The sequence below is a fragment of the Phyllopteryx taeniolatus genome, chromosome 15, assembly GCF_024500385.1.
Source record: "Phyllopteryx taeniolatus isolate TA_2022b chromosome 15, UOR_Ptae_1.2, whole genome shotgun sequence".
In the NCBI taxonomy this organism is placed as follows: domain Eukaryota; kingdom Metazoa; phylum Chordata; class Actinopteri; order Syngnathiformes; family Syngnathidae; genus Phyllopteryx; species Phyllopteryx taeniolatus.
Window position 1 is genome coordinate 13,330,237 of NC_084516.1, and position 13,025 is coordinate 13,343,261.

A 13,025-nucleotide genomic window follows, 5' to 3' on the forward strand; every position below is an offset into this window, starting at 1 on the left:
GTTGTGTATGTACCCCACATAAAGTTTATATTTTGTGTCTGACTAAGGTGGTTTCCTGGTGACTCAGAAGATGTTGGACATGTTCAAGCGTCCCACCGATCCCCCGGAGTACCACTACCTTTATCTGCTTCCGGCTGGTGTCTTCGTGGGCGGATACGCTGCAGCGCTGCAGTCGGGATACAACATTGAGCAGGTGGGAAATTTCAGTCTGGTAATCTACCTGTATAAAATGTGCCACACATTTTAAGAGTGCATTAAAGTAGTCCACTGGCATTTAAAAGTTAGGTAATCATCCTTTTTATGTGGTCGTTTGTCCAGATGTTGCACATAACCTTCCATGTAAAACAGTCCTTTTTGTAAGAATTATCCATCCGCTCCTCTCACCAGATGATTTACTTGGGCTCCGGAATGTGCTGCGTCGGCGCCCTGGCTGGCCTCTCCAACCAGTCCACAGCCCGCCTGGGTAACGCCTTGGGTATTATGGGAGTCGCCGGGGGGATTGTCGCCACACTGGGTGCACTCAAGCCGAGTCCCGAGCTCCTGGCACAGATGACCGCCGCCATGGCTGTTGGCGGCACCGCTGGTGAGTCGGAATTTGTAGCTACGTGATACGCCACATGGTCGGTATCTTGTTTGGATGTGCAGTATGTGGATGTTTGGGAATGCATCTGTTCTCTGTGCTTGGATAGATTAAGAAGCAGGTGTGTAGCGTGCGGATGTGCTCTGTGATGTTTGCATCAAACGGTGCATGTCTCATTTGCTGCCAGACCCAGGGAGGGGTGTGTGTGCAGTTTGTCAGATTTGTGCATTAGTCACCATCTCTCACTTACATGAGACAGTTTGATCATTTAATTTAAATGCTAATTGTTTCAGTAACAAAGCAAAGGTCCAGACTAAACAGTCCACATCACCTGCACATACACAAACATGGAAAGCCGCCATAACAGGCCATCAGCAGCACATGGTTCCACAGGCCCACTTCCCAGCACTAGTGTGTGTGTGGGGGTGTGTGTGTGGCGTGTGTGGTGTGTGTGTGTAAAATTCTTTTCTCCACTGTAGGCTTGACCATTGCTAAGAGAATCCAGATCACTGACCTGCCCCAGCTGGTGGCTGCCTTCCACAGCCTGGTGGGTTTGGCGGCCGTGCTGACCTGCGTGGCAGAATACATGGTGGAGTACCCACACTTCGCCACAGACCCTGCGGCCAATCTCACCAAGATAGTGGCCTACCTGGGCACCTTCATCGGCGGCATCACTTTCAGCGGCTCTTTGGTGGCATATGGCAAACTGCAAGGTTGGAAAAGATTATACTTAATGTACATACGAGCATTTGATTTAAATATACACTTCTCACAAATTCTAGAGATATTGTGTTTTCGGGTGCAATTTCAGAAGGAATGCGCTATAATCTCTACAGGTGAACTTAATTTGATCATCTCTAAACCTGCACGTCCAACTGTACAGTGTTTCATAGTGTAGTAGTGTAGTGTCAGCTAAAAACAGAGGTAACCATTTTCTCAAAATTAGAAGGGCTGACGCATGTCCATGTAGTCCAATAATGACTGGCGCCTGGTCAGATTTTGGATTCATTGTCCTTGACTTATTAACTAAAATAACAATTTAAAAAAATCTAACCAAGGTATGGTAAAAGTTCAAGGGTAACTGTCTCGAGAACAAGTCTGCGGCTCCTGACGAGGACTGAAGATGGTCTTCTTGGTTGCTTCTTATTCTGTCTGCTTTGCCCCCTCGTACGTCTTCCAGTGAAGGTTGTGAATTGTGTATTTTATTCATTCAATCACAATTGTACAATTCACTGAATGTTGCCGCATGCCTTTTTACATTGAAAAGGAAGAAAACTTCAAAAGCATAAAAAAAAACCTTCTGCAATGTGGTGCGGGACGCTAGCTGTGTCAGTATGGGGAACCTCACTCCATACATTTTCTGCTAATCAGTCTTTGAAGATCCATCCATACATCCATCTTCTATAACATTTTTCCTCATTAGGAGCCTTTCCAAGCATACTTTGGACAACAGACAGTGTACACACTGGACTGGCCCCTATGAAGCACAAAGACGAGCCCTCATTTACTCTCACATTTACACCAGGACAATTTAGAATCTTAAGTACTAAAATGCATGTTTTTTGGAATGTAGGAGTAAGCCAAAGTACCCACAGAAAACCCATGCAAGCATGGGTAGAACATGCAAACCTCCTGCCTGTGAGGCAGATGTTAATTACTTGTACACTGTGCTGCCCTGGAAAAGAGCATGTGCTGTACTTATGAAATAAAGGAATAAAAAGTGGGGGAAAAAATGTACTGCCTGTCTGTGCTGTGCTGGAACAGAAAACATACTTCACACGTGTACTTCGAAACAGCTACACAGAAAATGGATAAGAAAGCAGCCTACGGAACAAATATAAACTTCCTTTCAGTAAAATGCACAACCAAGCCTATTATGATTCTTGAGCAAGATAAGCACGTCACCATATGAATGCAGTCTTCTGCAATACAAACATACAGGCATATTGATACTTTGGCAGCCAAGGGAAGCTCACTCAATTAAGTCTGTTATAGGTGTATGCTGTATTGCAATATTTACAGCAAATATTGCCACTCTGTAGTTTCAAATGCCTTGAACCAACATTTTCTGTTTATGTAGCATTACATTTTCTTCCTGTTTGGTTTCTGTTTACGGAGTAAACTAATTAGGTCAGAATTATTTGCGCCATCTTTTGGTTTCTGCCAAATGGTCAAATCCGTACATGCCTCATTTATTTCAAGAAGACACTTCGCTTCTTTAAATTGGATGGTAGCCTGAGCAAATCCCACACGATTGCCAAAATTATTGATTTTCAAGAAAAAATAACTAAAATGATTCCCGTGACCTTAGTGAAAAGAAGTTGTATGGAAAATTGATGGATGCATGAATTATTAGGACATGGATGATAATTGACTGCTCAAAACTCAGTTTTAAACTAATGTGTGTGTTCATGTATCACTGATTTCATTTTATGGCAAGGCGAATGAATGAATCATCAGTAGGGAAGAGAACCCCAAAAATTATTCTGTATTTCATCTGAATTGTATCACTTGAACCATGCTATGTAAACTGGAATGGTGGTCATCCTCTTCTCTCCATCACACAGGTATGCTGAACAGCGCCCCCCTGATTCTCCCTGCCCGCCATGCCCTGAATGCCTCTCTGATGGCCGGCAGCATTGGCGGAATGATTCCTTACATGCTTGACCCCAGCTACATCACCGGCATCACCTGCCTCGGCTCAGTCTCCGCTCTGTCTGCACTCATGGTATGGCTCGCGTGCGTACATTTCTGGCGTTAGGCCACGTGCACACAACGAAGCATTCATTTTTACAGCGACGTTTAAGCACACACAGATCAGAATCTGTTAATGGTGACGGACGGAGCGTGTAAGAATGTTGATTTCTTATTTCCATCGCGAAGGCGAAGACGGCCAAGAGGAAAGTCAGTCAATAAGTAGTCTGTTGCGCTGACATCGGTAGCTGCCTAGAAATCTGTTCATAGTCTGGCAACCATCGTGGCAAAAAGAGTCTACTTTGTGCAACTGCCAGCTTCCTGCTTGCACTTGACTCTTAATTATATTGGGCTTCACCACATTAAAGTCACACCTAACCTTTTGCAAATGTACCTCGAGAGGTTCTCATCCTTGACATTCAGTTCAAATTTTAGCAGCAGGATATTAAAAACAGTTTTGACCTCTGGAGTTTCTTTATTTCTGTCATCATACGACTCATTAATATTTGTAGTGAACTGAAGTAAGGATGACGCAATCGATCATCGTAAGCAAGAGACTCTTTTGGGAGGCTTTCAAGTAATGATGATTTGAAGTGTTTGACCTTTGTTTCCCCTGCTACCTTAAAATCCATCATAATTGGCCAAGAAGGCCAACTAACAAGGTGAAACACATTGCTGTCATTACAATGAAAAGATGTTCCATTGGCAGCTTAGCAAATCAATTCTTAGCCAACCCATACATCTCCTCTTATCCTCAATGGACGAATCAGGGCCTCCGTAGAGAGCTTAGCTGGATACTGTATCAGTTGGATGTGAGTGGATCCCAAATACCTTCTCTCCAATCAGGCTCTTATTGTCTCATGTATCATCTTCAGTACAGGAAGACCATGGATGATGATGATGATGATGATGATGATAAAGGTGTTGCCTTTTCTTTTCAGTCCTGCTTCGGATTTTTTTCGTTTTAAGGGGGATCCAAGCATAGCACTCTTTTGTTTTAATGTATTACGACAACATCTCTCTTTTCAAGTGATGTCCTGGCCCTAACATGCTCGTCTCGGGTTTTCTCTAGGGAGTAACCTTAACGGCAGCCATCGGAGGTGCCGACATGCCGGTGGTGATCACCGTGCTGAACAGCTACTCGGGCTGGGCCTTGTGCGCCGAAGGCTTCCTGCTTAACAACAACCTCCTGACCATCGTCGGCGCCCTCATCGGATCATCTGGTGCCATTCTGTCATACATTATGTGTGTGGTAAGTAGGGATGGACAACATACATTTTGCAATTTTCAACCGCTACAAGACACAATCAGCTGCTGTAGTGGCCCCTTTCAAACTGCATGTAAAATTCACATTGTCCCAACTTTTTTCCAGAATGTGGGGACAAAGGTAGTGTCAGAGCCATAAAAGATGTGATAACACCTATCTTAAAGGGTATTCTGCGATGCCGGGACTAGAGTGTGAAGTTTAAAAGAGGCATATTTTATTATGCTTTTTTTTTTCAGAATTTAAAGTAGTTCCCAGATATCTTAACATGTCTGTAGCGTGTTTTTGTCAAAATACTCCCAAGGATAAAGCACACGTTTCAATAAACCTTTTCTTGTGTTGCTGAAATTTAAGATTGAGAGGACACTCCGCCCTTATACTGCTGGGCCAATGGCAAGTACTGATTTAATTACCATGACAACGGGGCTGGAGCTAGGGGATTGAACAGGCAAGCAAGTGGCTTCTACTTGTGGTTTCAGAGCTCACATCATTGTGGGGGGGATGGGGGCTGTCAAGCGGTCATAAAAACAATCAAAGCATTTTCATTCGTGGAGGCAGATCTTCATACACAACACCGTGTGTATGTGGGCGCATGGACGCATAACCAAACAAATTCCCCCAGACTCTCACTGTGTTCGGAACTTTAAGTAGAGAAGCTAACACTAATTTGCGCATTCAGCAAATTGCTAGGGGTGACGCTAGGGGGTTTGCACACATGGTGAGGGGGTTGGCGTTCCTTAATGCGTATTTCAGAAAGTGCAGTCAAGCAGCCAGACTTCGACCATCACTTGAAAGTGACTCTGGAGCATTACGCAGATTCGCTGATCATGTCACCTCGAAAGTAGCCAGAAAGCAGATTACCAGTAGCATTTCTCCAACATCTAGTTGCTTTTTTTTTTTTTTTGTCCGCAGCAGGACTCAAATCGTGACCCTCTGATTTCAAAGCCCAAATTCTTGCCAATGTGTTTCCTGAGATTTACGTGAAAGGCAAAGGTGATTAAATGTCGGGCTTTGATGCTCCAATTTTGCAGGATCTCTTTGTGAAAAAAGGCTACTTGTTGAAAGAATTGTTGTTGCTCTTCTCCCATCCACCAGGAGGGACTCTAACCTCACTATAGTGGCTAGGTTGTTGAGGAGCAAAACTTCAGTCCCCACGTGTGCTTTTCAGGACAATTTACCCTCATTCCTTACTATAAATAAAGTCGACACAGAATGAGACGATGATAAAAACGAAAACAACTCTTCCCGTTAGGCCATGAACCGCTCACTGGCAAACGTGATCCTGGGGGGCTATGGGACGTCTTCCACTGGTACTGGGAAGCCCATGGAGATCACAGGGACGCACACAGAGGTCAATGTGGATCAGACTGTGGACATGATTAAAGAGGCCCAGAGCATAATCATCACTCCAGGTAACACACCACAGGACTTGTATGCAAGTAGAAAAACATGGCATTTTGACTTTGCCTGTCAGGTTTTTTTCCACCTCTCCCAGGCTTTTGCAAAGTGTGTTCTGTTTATTTAACCCTTTCTTGACCTGCGTTACATCACCATTTTGCTGGGCTAATTGACAAGGTTGGGGTGCCCCCCCCCCCCCCCCCCATGCACACTTACACTGACATGAACACGCATTCTTGGGCCCTTGTGTGGTTGTGCCTGGTAAATAGACATTCTACAATGCACTGGATGCTCTAATTTCATTTTAACTGACCATGACATTAGGTATAATAACAAATGTGTAAAAACAATTCTGGCCTTACAATACAGAATGAACATATAATACATTTGAGTTTGTAAAACAAACTATACAACCATAGACAAGGTCAAAATAAAATGGACAGATGGGTATTCAGGTTTAAATTTAACCACTTTAACTTTCAGTTACATTGTAAGTGCTGAAGCCCCCATGGTTTCCACATATAGTGGTATCTTGATTTACCAATGCCGGCGGCATAGCAGAAGCTTGCTCGATGAAGCTTCTGCTATGCTGGTGGCAAAACCAACCCACGCCTCTTTCATATGTGGATACAAATTGGACGTGTCTCTGACGCGAGTGCAGTATGGACGCTCACGGGGCGCTCATCCGTCTTACACGTCATCAAAAGGCGACAAACGTCACAATTGTTCGACAACAAGCAACGGCGGACGAAGCAACAGAAATCTGGTTGAAAAGAAGTAGCTTTAGAAATGATAAATATAAGAAAATGTTGGCTCCGGTTGCACAAAATCCTTGAAATCGCCACTAACGCATCATGACAAAACTTAAGTGAGGGGCCGTATTTACTTCCGTCAACACGGCGACTTGTGTTTGTGCGCATGCGCAATGTGACGTCCTGTTTTGTGTGCATGCGTGTGACATCACAGACGCATTCCGTCCACAGTACAAGCTGCATTCAATAAATTTGAATTGGACATCATGCCCTGCAGTGTGAAGATAGCCTAATCATTAGGCTTGGTACATTAGGCCCTAATGGACCAAGTTGGGGAAACCAGCTTCAGGCCCTGACATCACTCACTGGACCACACTTTATAAAACAAGTTTATTTGTTGACCTTCTCTTTTATGGTTTCATGTTTTTGTACAATACAGTTCTATTAATCTAGCACAACAAAAAGATTGTAGTCATTTTTGGAATAGATGAATGATGTTTCAATTAATTTCAATAGGGAAAATGTATGTGATATACAAGTAAAATTATTGATGAGCCAGTCTAGGTATGTACAATATTTGAAAAATTGTGTTAAAATCTTTATATATACCTAAAGTGAAGATGCAGTACCCGCACCAGGGTCTTGGTTTTCACCTGGGTTAAAATACCTGCAAAGTGTTAAAACTATACTTTGCCTACACAAAGTACATTGGTATACAGGTAATGCAGCTTACAGCCAATCAAAATACACACAAGCTTTCACTCACATTTCTGGGTTTTAAGCAGGCAAGACCGCGTGCTGCGCTGCCTTCAAGCCGTATAAATACAGATTATAAAACATAAGATATTATTTTACAGCAATATAAAAACATTTAGAATTAAAAAATAATATATTTAAAATTTGTAATGTGCGCGTGAGTGGAATTTTATTTTATTTTTTTATCCTCGCCCACGTTCTCTCTCCAACAGGTTTGACAGCATCGCGGTGTGTGCTGCAGGCCTTAGCCTATGTTGGTCCAAATTCTGTTAGTTATTTAATTTGATGAATGGATGCACTGTTTTGGGTGGAAATGACATGAGTTACCGTAAGATGTTGTCTTAGAGATATTAATGAACAGTATTTACTATGTTCATACTTTTTACATTTTCCAGATCTTCTCAGACAGTTGACAAAAAAAAAACTTAATATTGTAATCCAGATCATTTTAGTCAACCGTACATTTAGAATATTGGATATACAGTGGTAGCTTGACTTAGGAATTACCCAACTTGTTTTAGATACAAGCTGTTACTCAGCTGAATTATTATTTTTGTTTGTTTTGAGTCACGCTAAGTGCTTGCTCCAAGCGGTTATCATTCCCCGTTAGTTTAAAAATAAAACAGGGAATTACACATTCTGTAATTAACCAAACCACACAACTTATGCAAGTCTGCTAGCATAATGTTCACACACAATGGACGGGCTACCAAAACTAGCATCGGTATTTTAGTAACTATTTATTTCGGGACGAATACAAAAAGCATATACACTTAAAAACTGTCATCCAATGCAAGTGTCATTCATAGTGTTTGTAGCAAATGCTAATTTGCAACACCACATGGTGCAGTAGTAGCAACGGAGACTTAAACACTGTGTAGAAACACATGTAGACAGATGATCTAATAATACTCACAGGAATCTATTCTTAAAAATTACGACTGAAAGCTTACTGAAACACTTAGATGTGAAACTCTTATGTATGTTCTGAATATCTGCATTGTACTTCACCCTCCTGGCCAAAGCTTATCACACAAGAAGGCGCACAATGTCAACGGGCATTGAAGCATGAAATCATGACGCACAAACAGTTTTAGTGTAGAGTGCAATTTTCTGATCAAAAACATGTTACAAAAAATGTTGGTATTTTATGTTGGGATGGAATGGATTAACAATATTTTCATTCATTTCAGTGGAGAATGATTTTGCGATAGCAATGTTCAGAGTTTCAAGCGTGGTCAGGGAATGAATTAAATTTACAGTATAAGTCAAGGCACCACTGTACCTGCTATGAGAGAGTAAATAAAAATGGCCAAATAAAACATTTATATAACTATCTTACAACAGTTTTGCCAGTCTTGTAATTTTCAGCTGGAAGAGAGGTAGTTATGAATAATTTTGTTTGACTGTGTGTCTGTATAATATTGCGCTACGATTTGACTTTTCTGTAACTAATGGAGGTCAACAAGGATCATATCAGTCAGCCTGACCAAAAAGGGGCCAAAATAAAGTCTGAGTTGGACGGCGTGGTGGAAAAATGGTTTATTTGTTTTTCTTCATCTTTTCAATGGAAAAAAAAAAAAAAAAAAAAGAATTTCAGAAATATTTGCAAAAGTCAACATTCGTCAAAATATGAGAATTTCGAATAATCATAATAAAGCCTGTCAAAGACACTTGGACTGTCACAATTGCTTAGAGGTCAGCGAAGCTATCACATAAAGTGTTTTATTTAGTCTTTTTTTGTATGCATCTTTAACTTCAATAGGTTGACCTCTATTCTGCCGCAATGCAAAGTATCCAGTGTTAAATTTTTGCTATTCCTGATGTAATAATTGCCGGAACACTGTGTAATCAAATGGCTGATTATTTTCTCTGCAGCAGTAATCAGCACTTGACTGCAGAGTGCTTCCTTTTTAGTCCATCCTCATGTTTCCACTTTGAGCAATTGCAGCCGTCTGTCACCTCACCTGATTGACATCTGGGGAAAATATTAAGAATTTGCTCAATAAACGTGATTTGCATGCTTTGTCGGGCTATCTGCTTTTTTAGGTGTTTTTTTTTTTTCTTTTTCTGAAATGTGGAATGTTGGAAGCAGAAAGAGAACAAAAGCGCAGAATAATGTACTTGTTTCTTTTCTTGTTTTCCCCCCCCCCTGGTTTTGGAAACTCTCATCCGTTTTATTGGCATGTGCAAGCACGATGCTTTCTGATTGGTCGTTGTGACAAGGCGTCATAAACACCACTGGAGCGTTTGGTGTGTTTGTGGGGGTTTTGACGTTGTGATAAAGAATAAGTGCAACTAAATCGGCACCATTTTTTTTGTGTATGACATAGTGACCAGTAGCATGGTAGGGTTAGTGCTTAACACATCCTGACAGTTCTGAGGGTCTTGATTTGAATCTCAGCTTAGGCCCTACTATGTGGAGTTTGCATGCTTTCCCCATGCTTGGGTGGATTTTCTCCAGCTTCCTCCCACAATCCAACAGCATTCATGTTAATTGAAAACTAAATTGTCCATGTGAGTGCGAATGCTTGTTAGTCTTCATGTGCTGTACGGTTGTCTGGTAACCAGTTTCTTGTGAATCTGTCACCCAAAGTCAGCTGGTATAGGCTCCAGCTCACCTGCGACCCGAATGAGGACAAGCACTGTTATACCAAAAGAGCCTGGGAAAAGTATGCGGTTGAATGCTTGGCACTATTTGAAGAAATATGGTAGCCCCAATGCCAACTTTTTGCTGGTAGTATGAGTGAGTTTATTAGAATTTTTCATGATTAATATTCACTATAGACAAAAGTACTGGGGCACTGTAATTCAATTTATAAAAAAAAAACTCAAAGGAAAATTTCTGCCTCGAAGCTTCATACCAGTGATAATTTTTCTACACAAACTTATTGCGTGCTCACATACCACTCGGTGTACAACAAGGTGGCGAGCCAGGAGGAAAAAGTGTGTGAACGACAGAATGTGCAGTTTGAGATAATTTCACACTTTAAAAAAATAAAAAATAAGGGGGATACAGTACGATGTCTTATGTAAAGCATAACTGAGGGTTTATACTCGACATCAACTGTCCATCATGCTGCTGCTAATATAAATAGACCCCTGACTATCTATTGAGTGCAGTTGTACACCACTGTGAACTAAATCAGCAATAATAACCTATGAATTAAAACCAAGTATCATCTTAGTAGAGGCAGACATTTGGATACAGCTCTTGTATTGGATCCCACTACTTTGTGATTAATGAAATTCGTAAGAAAGCAAATCAATAAGGTTGGGAAGAGTTTTCTATTAGAAATTGAGTGTTACATTTTGTGGGATACAATTTGTTCATCAATGAACATGGATTTCTGGTAACATGTATTGTCTCCTATACCAGATGAAAACTCATCATTGCACTGTAACTACGGCAGCGTTTTTGTTTCATATATTACCAATGATGTGTGGATATTGTTGCTGTTGTGGCACCTTCATTTCTTTCACAAAATAAGCCTAGTTTTGAAAGCTTTTCACTATTTCTTGCAGGTTATGGTCTTTGTGCTGCAAAGGCACAGTACCCCATCGCCGAGTTGGTAAAGAATCTCAAAGATGCTGGCAAGGATGTCCAGTAAGTTCTTAACTCTACCCAGGCTTTTCTTCTCCAAGTTAATATTTTTCACTTGGAAAGGTTCACTCCGCTGTAGCTATTGGCTCCTCACACGCGCCATCCTTGTTGTGGTCAGCAGTAAAAATTATATTACAATAAAACATTAAATAACAAGCTAATGTTTGTAGTAATTGTGACGGAACCCTGGGGCGGTCAATACTTTTGAATGAATTCCAGTAAAACTGTAGTGTTCATGTGCTGCAAATGGGGTCAATTACTGAAAACTGCATCAAGGCAAAAGAAGAAAAAGGGGCAGGTTATGACTTGTGTGTCGATGGATGAAGTTGACCGAATGTCAAATGTCCAAATGCAGCAATAAAGGACAAACACAAGAAGGATGGATGAGGAAAGGCTGAGCGGAAGCCCGTGTAATTATCCCACCTCTGTTTTTTTGGTGCCAGTGGCAGCTGCTGCTTACAAGCTACTTCGAGCATTTGTACTTAATTACAGAGAAAGTGGGTGGTCAGAGTTCAAGAGAGGTGGGGGGGGTTGCATGTTCCCTCCCCTTGACTTTGCATTGACTGTATTCTAATTCTTAATGACTGTAATCCCTTTTAATCTTACATTCCTGGTGTCCTGTAGTACGATAGGAAGTTCACGCTCACTTCCCTCGCGTCGACTGTGTCCAAAGTGTCTTTTTCAATCCCCAGCCGCCGCTAATATGTCCCAGATGCTGCGGCCCGCCTGCACTCACCTCCACTCTCCTGCCTAAACTCACCAAACTAATGCGAGTTAATCCCAATCCACACGACGACTGCTATTACAATACATGGGTGCTTTATTCTCATCTCCCTGAACTAACACAGTCGGGAAATAATTATTTGATCCTCTACTGAATTTGTAAGTTGTGAACTTTGAGGCTGCTCCCTTTTTTATCTTTTTTTCTCTCCCAGTAGTTTTCACCTTCTCACCAAGCCTTTTGCCTGATGATTTTGTAAACCATTCCAGCCTTGGGCAGGTCTGCAGTCTTGGCCCTGACAACTTTCCGACGCCTCTTTGTAATGTCAGAAATGTATTCCGATAACGAGTTGAGATCAGGTGTTACAGAAATAAGTCGAATTTCCAAAGCTGTGTGCCACATGGGCTCCAGCCAATCTGTGGGAGCCAGAATTCTAATTTGTAGGGGATTAAATACACAATTCACAACATTTTATAACTTTTAAGTTTTGTAGTGCATGTTTTGTTTTTATATATATATATACATTTTTAACTGATATTTTGTCTGTCGCCAAAATCATAAAACTGGAGACGTTCCATTTGTTTCTGAAACTGTGCAAATTTACAAATTCAGCAGGGGGTCAAATAATAATTTATCCCACTTGATTGCAGTTTTTGTGGGTTTTTTTTTTGGCTGATGTTGTTGTTCATGATCATCAAAAATAGTGTTTGCATTTTGTTACCGCAGGTTTGGTATCCACCCCGTTGCCGGCCGTATGCCCGGTCAGCTCAACGTGCTGTTGGCTGAAGCCGGCGTCCCTTACGACATTGTCCTGGAGATGGATGAAATCAATGAAGACTTCCCTGGTAAGATGAGCTGACAGGAAAGTAGGAAACTTCCTTCTCAAAGTATTTCAAGAGATCAAACAGCTCAATGCAGTTTTTGTGTATCTTGCAAGATTACACACTGCTTTAGGAAATTGGCCAGTTCCACTCCTTTTGGTCCAGAGAAAATGAAATACTTGAGTTTTGAAGTCCAACTGATACAACAACTATAAACATTAAGACTGAGTACAGTCAAATCTAATCTTCACCATTCCTATCAGGATATCAGCTCTCTTCTAATCCAGCAGATATCGATTTGTTTTTTACTGGATACATTTCCCAATATATGCCACTTTGTGACTTGGGCAACTAATATTTGGGAATATTTATAGTGCTCCTTTTGCATTCAGCTTGATCCAAAACCAATTCAGACATAAATCAAATACTAATTGT

General features: G+C 41.3%; 1 protein-coding gene across 2 annotated transcripts in view; it reads left to right on the top strand.

The window, feature by feature from the left end:
- Positions 1-13,025, top strand: part of nnt (nicotinamide nucleotide transhydrogenase) — a 38,249-nt gene that overhangs the window by 20,444 nt on the left and 4,780 nt on the right. The window contains exons 13-20 of one of the 2 annotated variants that reach the window (XM_061800256.1): positions 48-193; positions 388-583; positions 1,060-1,293; positions 3,148-3,308; positions 4,347-4,526; positions 5,791-5,950; positions 10,970-11,051; positions 12,496-12,614. In XM_061800256.1, the coding sequence (XP_061656240.1) occupies positions 48-193; positions 388-583; positions 1,060-1,293; positions 3,148-3,308; positions 4,347-4,526; positions 5,791-5,950; positions 10,970-11,051; positions 12,496-12,614 (1,278 nt within the window). Of the gene's footprint in view, positions 1-47; positions 194-387; positions 584-1,059; positions 1,294-3,147; positions 3,309-4,346; positions 4,527-5,790; positions 5,951-10,969; positions 11,052-12,495; positions 12,615-13,025 lie in introns of those variants that run through there. The other variant, XM_061800257.1, reaches the window with a different exon arrangement.